Below are 14,790 nucleotides of genomic sequence, written 5' to 3' on the forward strand. Positions count from 1 at the left end.
CTTCACCTAATCTTGTCAGCAAAATACCACTCCCTCTTCGCTGTTCGTTGTTGCAAGTATCTTTGGAATAGAAAAGGATTATTGTGTCGACCATGAACATAACTTTTATGTTTGCACGGTACTTGGAGCTCATCAGCTAATGAAATCGGATATGTCATGATTATGAATCTCAGCGAAGGATAACTAAAAGTTGATGCATCCTCTAACATATCGATACATGTGATTGGTTCAATATTTTAAAAAAAATCAACATTTATACCGAAAAACAGTTCCGTGACAGAATTATGATTAATCTAGCGATAAAAAGATTTCCACAGTGTCACAGAAGAGTGGAAAAATCATACCGACAAAAAACTGCTTCTAAAACCAACACATCCCGACAAAAAACTGCTTCTAAAACCAACACACCCCGACAAAAAACTGCTTCTAAAACCAACACACCCCGACAAAAAACTGCTTCTTAAACCAACTCACCCCGGCAAAAAACTGCTTCTTAAACCAACTCACCCCGACAAAAAACTGCTTCTTAAACCACAACACACAAAAAAACAAACCCGGCAAAAAACTGCTTCAAACAGACAAAAAACTGCTTCTTAAACCAACACACCCCTACAAAAAACTGCTTCTTAAACCAACTCACCCCGACAAAAAACTGCTTCTAAAACCAACTCACCCCGACAAAAAACTGCTTCTTAAACCAACTCACCCCGACAAAAAACTGCTTCTTAAACCAACTCACCCCGACAAAAAACTGCTTCTAAAACCAACACACCCCGGCAAAAAACTGCTTCTTAAACCAACACACCCCGACAAAAAACTGCTTCCCCCCCCCCCCCCCCCCCCCCCCAAAAAAAAAAAATACTACTTCTTAAACAAATACACCCCGTGAAAACCTCGCATCTAAAACCAACATACCTCGGAAAAAACTGCTTCTGAAACCAACACACGCGTCAAAAACTCGCATCTAAAACCAACACAACCTGGTAAAAAAAAAAACGCATCTTAATTCAACACAATTCAACTCACCCTGGTCAAAGAACGCATCTAAATCAACAATAAACTTACTCCGGTCAAAAAACGCATCTAAATCAACACACCCCGGCAAAATGTTGCATCTGAAACCAACACATGTTAAATTTACAAGTCTTACTATACGTTATGATTCTTACATGATTTGGATTTTTTCGGATGAGATGACTGACCATGTGATCTGGTTTTACTTTGGCTTTGACAAGTGTTACGAGGTCTGTCTTGACATTTCTAGGTACATTTCACAATAATCAGAATTGTCCTTATTTGTTTATAGAACCTATAGTAAACGTGTTAAATACCGTAAGTAGTGCAACATGTAAGCTTGAAAGCTTCTGAGAATTTAAGTATAAGAAAGCTTATATAATAATACTTTGCAGATTGTGATAGTCTGATGAATTTTATTTTGCCATATTTTTACAGGTAATTTCTTTTTATTTAAGAAAAAGTCAGTGTTGCTTAGCAATAAAACTTTGTGTAATTATGTTTTCAATACAGAGTATAATTTAAAATGGATAATAACAGGTATTTTATTCAACATTTACTATGCCACTTCTGACTTTTACTGGTAAAATAATTACATGGTGGGGTAGATGTATTTGATAATCGTGTGTGTGCCTGATTGTTCAATGGTTTTTTGATTGATGCTTGACAACACGGGTGTCGTTGATGAAGCAAAAGACGCTTACTCTTCCTGAACACCTTTTTAGAACTTGGGCGTGTAAATCCTCCCTTTGTTAATACTTTTCCATAGATTAATTGAATTTGAGTTTCGATTATGATTCTGTTCGCATGTAGGCATTTTTCGTTAATATGTTTTTTTATCGTACTCAGCAGTTTGTGAAATTAAAATATATAGTCGATATGAAATTAAAAATTAACGTGCTGACGGAGATGGAAAACAAGAAAATACATACATTATAGAGAAATAGGAAAACATTCGTAGGAACGGTGACGGAAATTTTAAATTTTACATATTTTTTTATTTTTGCACAAATTCATACAATCACGCGTAAACCAAATTTCTTTATTAATATTTTTACATATTATTGTGTTTATTGTAACGCGATTTGGAAATAAAACGTTTTTGTTTGTTTTATAGCTTTTGTTTAAATATTTCAAAACAATAAAACTAAACCACTCTTGTTGTCGTGCCAGTATCAAACAGATCTTAACGGTTGTTCTCTAGACACATTTCTTGTCTCATATATTTATTTTTCTATTAATTATCTGTCAGACATTACGTTAAAACTACGTTCTCTTCCTCCAATGAAAAACAGGCAAGATCCTTAGTTACCTGTTATGGAGTGATGTCCCTATGCAGGTATATAAGTTTCTGGTAAATGATGTACACTGCAGACCCACAGAAAACTTTCAATACAGAACAGGTATACAGTGTGTTGTTATAGAACCAAGATGTACTCTTCTGTTATCACTGTGACCTGGCTCTGTTCTACCATTCTGTTCGGTGTCTGCCATGGATTTTTGTTTGGAGATTTGTTCGGAGCAGGAGGAGGCATGGGTGGGGGGATGGGAGGAGGAGGAATGGGAGGAATGGGAGGAGGAGGAATGTTTCAGATGATGGCTATGGGAGGAGCTGACAATTATAATTCCATGATGGGTAAGTCATGATTTTTTTGTTAATAAAGTTAAAAATGAAAACTTCAAATCAATATCTCTATATAAACTAACATTTCCCCTATATATCAATAAGTGACTTTGACGTCATTTGTAATCTTTTTGTTCTCTTGCATGTATAAAGTTATTAATTATTAGCTTTGAGAATGCAATGTAACCTTCGTAAATATCTCTAGAGGACACAAAAATAACAGTAAAATAGAAAACATTCGTCTAATATCATTACAATGTTCAATGTCTTAAGCGACAAGGAAGATCAAAAAATAAAAATGAAAAAAAAAAAAAAAAAATCAAAAAATAAATTTGAGAAATAATTAAGACGATTATCAGGAAGCGATCGCTGAGATAAACGATGAAATACTACCTAGGTCATTATTTGTAGAACTTGAGACATCAAACACTCGTGGTTGTTTGTATCACTTAGTGGTGTAACTTGTCGACGATATGTAACCTTCAACAAATTATCAGGATTATACAAAAGAACAAGGAAATAACTGGTTTCAATGCATATTTAGAATTAACTGCAGTAGAGTCAAATAATGAATACAGCTCTGAGAAGGGAGAAATACTGAAAAAAATCTACATACATGTGTGGAGATGTACCGATACCATAAAAAGTGCTATTTTACAGGTTATGATAGTAGGAAAAAGACGATGAATATGTTATATCACAATTAAACAATGATAAAACAATTTTAAAAAATGCACCTAGTACGGTAGGAAATGCACAAGCTTACGGAATATTGTTGTTGTCAGTACTATCAACACGATCCCGATTGTTAATTTCACATTAAAATCAATTTATCTAGAATAATTGTAATGAGGAAGTTTCTGCTCTTAAAAGTGAGCTGGTCTCCAATCCTTACAGAAAGCTAGTTTGTAATCTGTGCTATCAGTTATTCTCTAATAATCCTTAGAGCAGGTTAATCTCTAATCCTTACAGTAACCTAGTCTGTATTCCGTACTGTCCGCTAATCTCTGATCCTTACAGTAGGTTAATCTCTGATCCTTACAGTAAGTTTATCTCTAATTCTTACAGTAAGTTTATCTCTAATCCTTACAGTAAGTTTATCTCTGATCCTTACAGTAAGTTTATCTCTAATTCCTACAGTAAGTTTATCTCTAATCCTTACAGTAAGTTAATCTCTAACCCGTACAGTAAGTTAATCTCTAACCCGTGCAGTAGGTTAATCTCTAACCCGTACAGTAAGTTAATCTCTAACCCGTACAGTAGGTTAATCTCTTATCCTTACAGTAAGTTAATCTGTAATCCGTACTGTCAGCTAATCTGTGATCTTTAGAGTAGGTTAGTCTCTAACCCGTATAGCAAGTTAATCTCTTATCCTTACAGCAAGCAAGTCTGTAATCAGTACTGTCAGCTAATCTCTGATCCTTAGAGTAGGTTAATCTCTTATCCTTACACACTAGGTACATAGACACCGTATCCCTCCTCTCTAAAACACATTAAAATGACCTTACACAGCAGGGACATAACTTCCTATCTGTCCCTGCAAACACCTGATTATGACCAAATTCTTAATATTCATTCAATGCACTTTAAATCTTTAAATTCATAAAGAGATATGATACCACAGTGTTGCTACGTTTATCTGATATTTCAACCACGGAAAACTAAAATGTTTTATCAGTCTCGATTGAAATGGAAACTAGTGTAAAAACCTAAAAATAGTCCTCTACCTAAAACATCTGTTGTTCAAAAAGAAATTTAAGGATATTCGTTGAATGTCTGAGATAGGGTCAGGAATCTGCATCTAAGTATGAAACACATATACCTTAGAACTCGAAAATAAAACGCGACTTTTCTTTAATAGTAAGCAAATATTTTATCTATGTAAGAAACTATTGTTTTAGAGGTAATTTGTTTATGGATTTTTGAGATATCTCAAAACAAAATAATGAAATAAAGAAATATTTAAAAACAACGCGTTCCGTTCTCATATCGATATTAGTAGTTTAACAGGCTTGTCGGAGCCGGAACATCTGAACATCTGACGAGGACGAAAAGCAGCCTATCCACAATCGTATCCAGCTTCTTTGACAATTTGATTTTATTAATAATTTTTGACATATGTTGGATGTTTATATAAAGTAGTCAGATTATGTGACGTGTTATACTTATCATGTCGGGAGTGCCAAGTTATCTATTATTTTTGTTAAGCACTATACTTTGTCTTTGTCTGCAAAACATGTCACGAGAATATTAATGTTTTTATACTTTGTACTATTATGCGCTAACTGTTTGTATGATATAAATGTAACGTTTACGAGGTGTTGACAACCATTAACTTGTATAATTAAGTAATTAATGCGTATTAAACAGAGTCATCACGTTAGCCTTGTTTTAACACCTTAACCCTTGACCATAAATTCTCCAGGACGTGCTTACGAGATGAACAGTTTGTGACTTTTCAGAACTAGATTAAAGATGTTTTTAAAATTGTTTGCACAATCTTCAATGGGACTCCGTGTGAATGTTTCTTTTGATGGACTTTTTCATCATTTTAATAATTTTGAGTTTATATTAAAATTTTGTTCACACATTGCCATGGTAATCTCATCAACTTCAGTCAACAAAATGTAATTCATGATAATGTATCTTTACCTTTTTAGGATTGCATAACCTTTTATATACAACAAGTTATCATTACCACATCAATACAGTCTTGTGTTTGTTAATACACTGTAGTATAATTATCATTACTATTGAGCTCCCTGCTGTAGCCAGTTGCCTCTTTGTCTTAGAAACTCACTGTTGTAGCCAGTAACTTCTTTGTCTTAGAAAATCTGTCGTGGCCAGTAAATTCTTTATCTAGAAACTCTTCCTGTCGCAGCCAGTAGCCTCTTTGTCTTAGAAACTTTCCCTGTCGTAGCCAGTAGCCTCTTTGTCTTAGAAACTTTCCCTGTCGTAGCCAGTAGCTTCTTTGTCTTTGAAACTCTCCCTGTCGTAGCCAGTAGCTTCTTTGTCTTTGAAACTCTCCCTGTCGTAGCCAGTAGCTTCTTTGTCTTAGAAACTTTCCCTGTCGTAGCCAGTAGCTTCTTTGTCTTTGAAACTCTCCCTGTCGTAGCCAGTAGCTTCTTTGTCTTAGAAACTTTCCCTGTCGTAGCCAGTAGCTTTTTGTCTTTGAAACTCTCCCTGTCGTAGCCAGTAGCCCCGTTGTCTATAAACTTTCCCTGTCGCAGCAAGTAACCTCTTTGTCTAGAAACCCCGTTTCGTAGCCAGTTGCCTCTTTGTCTGGAAACTCCTTGTCGTAGCCAGTAACCTCGTTGTCACAGACGTGGTTGTTAAATGTCATAATAACAGATTGGTTAAAGGGTACAAACGCTTACTGATTGCATAAAAACAGCACCAGGAGCTAAATGTTATTCTTTAACACCGAGACTCGTGTAGGGTTCTCGACGACACTGCAGTGTTTTTGTCAAAGCATGCTTTATGCTGTAATTTAGCTATTGGGTATTGATACTGTGTTCCATGCTCATGCTTTGATATAGCATTTGCGATTTGATACTGTGATAAATGTTTGTTTTTGTTTTGTGTTTGAAACACCTGGCTTACGTAAATGACTGGTTATCGTCTTTTGTGCAAAATCGTGTAGGTAGCGTAGATAACAGACAATATAAGCTGAAAACGGAATGTTTACTTCCCTCTGACAATAGTCTCAAACCGAGACTGTTTCGAATAAGCTGTATATTTAAGTCAGAATGCCTATTTTATTATTTCACATTATTTCACTTATGCAAGGTATAAGAGAAATATAGTGGCAGAATATCTTACAATGTTTTAAAGTAAATAATTTTAACACTGATTTTAGCATGGACTCAATGCTGTATCGAACGCTACATGAAACACGAGAAAAGATTAAAATGAAACATTTCTTTCATACTTGGTACATTTTTGTACTCAACTACGTCGTATCATATTTTTACGGTCTGGTGCATTAAGCCCAAGCAAAGTGCCGTCTAGACAACAGGTGCCCCAATGTTAAGGTCCATGTCAGTAACGTCCCTCCTTTAAAGGATATCATCATGATTCTGACCTTTTTATATGCATTTTTGACATTTTTTAAGCAAGTCAAGTAACAAATAAATATTCCCTCGGATATCAACATTGAAAGTTATACTTTTTAAAGGGGAAGTAAAATGATGGAAATGATATTTTCAAGGAAATTCGTAGGAAAATGGATATGTTTTTTTCGATATTTCCAATACACTTTTTCCAAAATACTTTATGTTGCGGCCATCACTTAAAAATTCATTGGCATTAGCAGGCTTTCGTAAGTTTGAAAGGATTAGGATAAATTTACACATGGAATTTTTCCAACGCAGAGGATCAGTTTATGTTTCTGATAACTTTAATGGAATTTTGCTTATGGCTTATAGGTCAAAAGTATGATACTGAACTGAATTATGACATATGCCCCAGTGAAAAGAGTTATCTTTGATTTTCGTAATGATATCACTGATGTCCCTCAACACAAGCGCTTCCGTAATGGACTAAGTTGCAAGTTAATAGTATATTACAGTTACTAGATATGGAGAAAGTCTTTTGTCATTGAAAATTCATTTGCGATAACGATGGCGTTAAAACCAGATAAATATAAACAAACAATAAAATACGTCAAATTTTTAGTCTGAACTGCTTTTCTGCGGTTATTTCTTAGCTTCTATTCCTATCTGTAACCGTTTCTTATTCTTTATTAATCTTAACTCTTCACACTTGGCTTTCGGTATGATCTGCTTCTCTGGGTTCTTTCTTAAATTCTACTCCTATCTGTAACCGTTCCTTAATCTTTATTAATCTTTGGCTTTCGGTATGTAGGACACGGATTCAAATGGAAATGGAAAATCATAACATGATATGTTCTACTTCGCATGAAAACAATACAAAAGCTAACGTTCAAATTTATGAGTGTTAAAAAAACAAGAAAATACGAACATGTCAAAATAATCATTACCCATACTCAATGTAAATATAACTAGGGCAGCATCAATCTTTAAGTCAACCAACTTTGAAACTTAGGGGGCGACAGAGGGAAACGAATTAGCTATTCCCATGTCTGTTTGATTCTACTCTGGGTTTCTAGTAGTGCATTACAGAAATATTATATTTTTAGATTGTGCATTTTATGGGACACGACATTTGACTTATCTGACGGGTTTTGCTTGATAAACTATGTCCAGAAATTCTTCTCCTGACAAGATTAATGACTTAACGTATGTTTGAAGACTTATATGTTCACACGTTGACTTAAAATGACTGGTTAGTTTGTAAAAGAGAACTGTTTTATTGTTCAAAATAAAGCGACGTCTCTGGCATTACATAATTTAACTCAACAAAGGACATGTACATTTTGTTTTCTGTTGATATGAAGTTCACTAAATGAAATGATTTAGTTAGTAAAGTGTACAATTCTGGAGAAAATTTAATTGATTAATTGATGCTCTAGGATAGAACAGTATGAACAGGACACAAACTAATCACAATATCACAATATACCACACAATATGCAGATGATGAAATAACACCGTAAACCACACACAGTACACTAGTAATTATATAACACATTGTACCACACACAGCACACTGGGGATGAGATAACACTATGTACTATCGGTGGTTCGTTTAGAGTCCCTGCTGACTTATTTTATGACTGATTGTCGCTTGACCGATGACATGAGGTTTTGTGGTCAGTTTAGATGAAACCCATATTTCCTATCCGCCAAGCAGTTGTCAGATGAATAACAGTGTCGACTTTTGATGTTATGGTCATGCTCATATGACCACAGTACCTTATTGTGGAGGTCAAGCTGAGGTAATGGCAGTGTCCAGTATCCTTGATACTCTGATACCAAACACTACGGACATTGTCCGAGAAATTGTGTTTCTATAGTCCACATGATGTTATAAATACAGTAATTTTAAAAATTGTGAAAAATGAAGTTTTGTATAGAGTAATGTAGGCTACAGGTTATGAAGTGATAACAACACTCTTCTACAGTTTAGAGTCTATTTTCATTTATGAAATGAAAATATTTTTGCAGGTCTATCACATACCTTAGGTCATTAGGTGATAAATAAATTTGTTAAATGTACTGTAAACTTCGGTATTTGAGATTATTTATGTTTTGTTTTGTAAACATATCACAAATTTAATGTACATATTGTACATTTTCTATTTTCATGTTACTAAACTCCTTTGTTGAATAGAAACGGATATCATGTCGTAAAAACAAAAAAATATTTGCTAGGCTTTCTCCATTAGTTGATTTTGATTCAGAGGTAACCTTGTTGTCCTTTGATGTGAAAACTAACAATTTATAATCATGATGACAGTACTTAGAAATCTATTCTTCTCTGCACCAGGTAGCTACACAACGCTTTTGTTTTAATAAATCATAGCTTTTGTCAACCTTGTACATACGACATGATGTACTGCTACGCTGCTAAAGAAAGGGTGCGGATTTCAAGAGGTAGCCATAGGGATATTGGCCTGAATCGTCATGTTTTATCATTAGTTTCATTATGAGTATATACAAATAAATGATTAAAGGCATTTGATAAAAGCAAAGTAAATAAAAAATGAAAAATGTAATATTTTAAAAGTTAATTTAAAAAAAAATATTTTAATTTCATATTTTTTTCGGCTTACCTTCCTGCTGTTGTTTATAGCGTTGACTAGGCATAAAGATAACAGTCCATTAATTCCAACCTATGATGCTGTGTCGGAATGAATGATTTATTAAGATGACCACACATTGCTTGACCTATAAGGAGGGGTGTGAGCGAAGTTATCAGTAAACGGCGTTTGTCCACTGAAACATTCAGAATCTTCACTAACGATGTCATCTTTCGGACTGATTTCATTCTGTATTGTACTGATATTGGCATCACCATGTCTCGGATTTTTCGATTTCTTTGACATGTACGATGGTTTCCAAGGTAGGTCAATGCTTTAGTTGAAATTATACTGATTCATGGACATATATGACGGTGACAGGATCAAGGCAAATTCAACGAATCTACGTTTGTGTTTCATATTGAATTATCTATCTTAAGGTATTCATAACACATGAATGCCAACTGAAAACACTTTAATACATATATTGACCGTTTTCAATTTTCATTTTATCGTAAAGGAAGACAACTTCAGTTTGCTTATATTACTTACAAAATTCAGACACTGTTGGCAGTTCATGAGCTGGTAATACACAACTGACTTTGGTAAGGTTTCATCGTCCATCTGAGCAATGCAATACAATTGTAAAAGGATCCTTTACCTGATTAAGACTTTTTAAAGTCCGTAATACCACTTGATGGCAAGGATTTTATTAGATGTTTTCCAGAAGTCTATTTTTACCGTTCACAAACATCGTGTTTTTATTGTGTATTATATTATGTTGCATTTGTTTTATATCAAATAACTAAAAAGTCAATTATATCTCTTAAAAGAAAGGTAATGTGTCAATAAAGAAAAAGATCATTTTTGAGGTATCTCTATATTGTGTGTAAATCTACATAATGAAGTGACATATGATATCAATACAATAATGAGAATTTTTATTCTTGCTTCTATTTCTTAATTTAACAGTTTGTTTTCGAGACGACTCAGGTCGCGAAGTGATATGTAAACATCCATGCAGTGTTAGGTTTGTTACCGAATATTAGATTTATAAACAGAATTTTACATCACGAATTTTCCATGTTTTAAAATATTATGATGTTTATCAGTTTAAGTATTCGTGAAGCCTATAACTTGTATCTAAAAATGATATTAATGGTAAAGAAATAACAATCAGAAAAACAAAGACAACTTTAATCGACTAAATGGGTTTTAAAAAATAAATATTCAATTTACATTCATACAGGAAACAAAGAGGTTAATAATTCGAAAATATATGGGTAACAACTAACAAAAATAAAAATAGAAGAATTATTTATCAGACAATGTTATAAAAGGAGTGAAAAACAAGGGAGATAATAAACAAAGGGTGTGATAATAAGGTTACGATAGAAGGGGAGGACTAAGGTAGAAAAAATGATATGTTAACGTGAGTGATAATTACAATACAAATGATAAACAGTTGATGTGATATAGGGGTGATAATAACAAGGGAGATAAAAAGGGGCTATAATATCAGGGATGATATTGGCAACGAGAGATAATCATAAAAATATTATAGACGTGGAATTAATTGACAAAATCAGAGATAAGATGCGATTGAATATGACATTATTATTTTTTGTATTGATATTGGTTACATGTATATCATGATAACAGTCGTGTTTTTTTATCGTATAAACATATCGGTTATCGGGTGGCGCAATAGTAATACAATGTAATGTCACTAGTTTCTACGAAAGATAATGTAACATCACCTCATTCTACGTAAAATAATGTAACATCATCTTATTCTATGTAAGATAATATAATATCACCGTTTTCTATGTAAGGTATTGTAATATCACCATTTTCTGCGTAACATATTGTAATATCACCATTTTCTATGTAAGGTATTGTAATATCACCAGTTTCTATGTAGGGTATTGTAATATCACCAGTTCCTACGTAAAATATTGTAATATCACCATGTTCTATGTAAGGTATTGTAATATCACCATTTTCTATGTAAGGTATTGTAATATCACCATTTTCTGCGTAACATATTATAATATCACCAGTTTCTACGTAAAATAATGTAATACCATCATTTTCTACATAAGATATTGTAACATCACTAGTTTCTACGTAAGGTACTGTAATATCACCAGTTCCTACGTAAAATAATGTAATACTATAATTTTCTACGTAAGATAATGTAACATCACAAGAGTCTACATAAGATAAGTGAAATTACAAATTATTAGGTTATAACATTAGTTTAACTGTTCCGCTATCAGTCTTGGTAAGCAAATAAATAATTCACCACAGAAAGTGACCATGAATCACTCGTGAAATTATGACATTAATATATTTCTTATGTCGAGCGATATAATGTCGGCCATTAGAACCTAAAACGAACATAGGTGATGGACATCAGAGGTGTGTGAATTAGGAAAGACAGTTGTTCCCATCTCAGATGTTAACCGTTGATATGTCTTCATCTGGATTTTGACATTTTATTTTCTCCAGTTGCCCCGCAAGTTTCAACAATTCAGGTACTAAGCATAAAAGAAGAGTACTAGAAAAATAAAATAACTGAGTGATAAAGTTTTATCAATTATCTGGCTTTACTAAATCCAATTTTAAATTTGAATCGGGTTATTATTGTGTGTCGTTTGTAAAATTTGATCAAATATGTATGTTTCTGAATACAAATTTAAGTGCATAGTATATGGTTTTATGTCGTCAGGTGAAAAAATATTCTTTAATGTTAATGTCATAGTAATAACGTTGTTAGAAATCCAGATGTTATATACGTTTGTATGTAAAAACGTGGTAATATAAATCACTAGCTAAAAATATAGCCTGGAATGTTATGGCTACGGTAATATGAGTCGTTAGTGACCGGACGAGACATATTCTTAAATGTTTTAGTTGTGGTTATATACGTATACTTAAACATTGTTATAACCCTAAATCATTTGTTCTTTTTGGTATGTACTCTGTCAGCAACTGAAAAAAAAAACTTCATAATAGAAAAAATATACCGAATTTAGTTTGTGTGTTGTTCTGATGATTATGTTTATAAAGGCTGTTCACGCAACCTTTATTTAATAGGTATTATAAATATGTAAACAATATGTATGAACGAGGGCGTATGTGAGTATTATAAACATTAGCTGATATACCAGTGGGAACATTTGATAAGATATTGACTTTTTCTCCCTGTTTTTCATTGTTTTCATATCCATAGGCTAAATGGTTTTATTTTAATTTCTGCAGATTAAAGTTTTTATGCATTTAATGAACTTTTTATGAATTTACATTAATGCTTATGCTGTCTGTTTGATTCTAATGGCAAAATATTTTTGAACAAAATTTAAAGATTGTAAAAACGACACACATGGGAATAACACTTTTTCATAATTAAGTGTCAGATACGGTAAAGCCAAACAATGAATTAACCTGCATTATACAGCTGTCGTTCCAGAACTCGTCAGGGATGCCTAAACTTTGAAGCCTAGTAGGCGACGAATCCAAAATGATTAAACGAAAAGTAAAAATATAGACAGGGAGGTGCAGCAGTCCTATAGTTAGAAGTTAAAAAAGTTGAGGTCGGTGTTATGAACACATTTAGTGACAAGGTATAATCAGAACACTGTTATCCTATCATACTTAATGACGTTTCTAACATTTCATGTATACAATAAACACGACAATGGATAAGAAATGTGTAATAATGATAATAAAAATACATGTCGTGGGTGATAGACAAATGTGAAATCATACATTACAACAAGTCCATATTGGGGTAACAACGCATTGTTTGAAAAAGAACAAGAAACGGTACAGTATGCATTTGATGGCTATAAAGACGGCTGTGTCAATGTCTTATACATTGTGATTGATTTTGTTTTGTTTTGTTTTTTTTTCATTGATTTTTGGTAGGAGCCACGTCTGGGATCAATAATGTCCCGAATTCAGTATTCATTCCATATGAGACACTGGCATAGCCTTCGCTCAAGTCTTCAAAGACACCGCGTATCGTTAGTGGTACTTTTCAAACATTGTGAAGTCACTCCAAACTCTTGACTAAGCAAAAGAGGAGATGATTATATAAACATATTTCCATATATTGTTTTGGTACTCACAACTTACCATATTTGTCTATTTGTGTGATTACAGAGCAGAGATATGGTTGCCAAACAGACGGAGGTTATTGTTTAGATATGTACCCACCTCCAGCATCACAAGGAGGTGCTGGAGGAGAGCCACCGGAAGTCGAAATGGAAGGAGGAGCACCAACTGCTCAACCTCATCAGCCAGCTGGAGGCCATGGAGGCCATGGAGCCCCTGGAGCCCACGGGAGAGGAAAAACCCCAGGCAGACCTGGCGCGAACCCTCCCCCGGCCACACCAGCACCTCCACGAAGGATGGTTGCTCACCCGATGCATTACATCCGTCAGAACTGTAGGAGTTTTGATTTTGACTACTTCAGTTGCGGTAGAACAGGGGGCGTGTGTTGTTACCAGAGGCCATAGTCATCGTTCATACCTCAGGTACATGTATCGTCTTATTTAGTGTCGTGGAAATTGCTAATTGCTGTATGCATTTAGATATATGTTTACATTTGTGTAATACTAACAAAATCAGGTCATTTCCAAGACGAAATTTGTTTATGCTCCTTGTATGAATGATTAATGATTGTAAAACCTTATCACAGATTCTGTTTTATTACACGTAATTCGTAAGTTAGTTTCGATTTGCATAAATGTTATGGTAAGAGCGTTGCTAACAACACTATGATAAAAAGTGATGTTTATTCCACATTTATTTATTATTGATACAGCCGTTTAGCCTCAATAGAGTATATCATCATCATTGTGTTGTTAGGAAATATTCTGCTTCTATGATATGAAATTAGAGGTATTTGATGCCTTTATTAGGTCTGAAGGCGCTATTGTTGTTTACCTTGTTCGCAAATGAGGACGTGAAATTACTTTCTTAGATTTTCCATGCTTAACATGGTGGGTATCGCCGACGAAGCATAGGACGCTAACCTTTGTCTCATTATTTCGTTCATATTTTGCCATAGTTTCAAGGAATTTGAGTTTGATTCTGCTGGTATTTGCTTTTTTACATTTTTACTTTACACAGCGATAATGTTTTGTTGTTTTCATCTTTTCAGTGTCATTGTAACAGAAGACGGAAACACTCATTAGGAACACCTGAAGACACATGTTCACCAATTCTGCCGTAAATTTGTTTCATCAATATACTGGATGCCTTAAACCTTTAGTTTAACATGTGGCTCAATGGTACCATGATAATTCAAACATGCAAATGGTGTACACAATATATGGGTTAACTCACTTTACTCTATAAACAGATAAACGTGAAATAAATACTTTTATTTCATACCGATGTTCATACAAAATAAATAACGATTAATTGTTTATTTGTTTGAGTTTTTCTTGAATAGAATTACCTATGGGTTATCCAA

The 14,790-nt window shown here is 33.8% G+C and overlaps 1 protein-coding gene across 1 annotated transcript; it reads left to right on the forward strand.

The window, feature by feature from the left end:
• The first annotated feature begins 2,372 nt into the window (after window positions 1–2,372).
• LOC132553487 (ESX-1 secretion-associated protein EspB-like) lies at window positions 2,373–13,828 on the forward strand. Its single transcript, XM_060217734.1, is given in 3 exon segments — window positions 2,373–2,417; window positions 2,419–2,650; window positions 13,473–13,828. Coding segments are annotated over 3 exon segments (633 nt in total).
• Window positions 13,829–14,790: the final 962 nt, after the last annotated feature.

This window comes from Ylistrum balloti, unplaced genomic scaffold, assembly GCF_031769215.1.
Source record: "Ylistrum balloti isolate Yb309-2 unplaced genomic scaffold, AGI_CSIRO_Ybal_v1 Utg370332, whole genome shotgun sequence".
Taxonomy (NCBI): domain Eukaryota; kingdom Metazoa; phylum Mollusca; class Bivalvia; order Pectinida; family Pectinidae; genus Ylistrum; species Ylistrum balloti.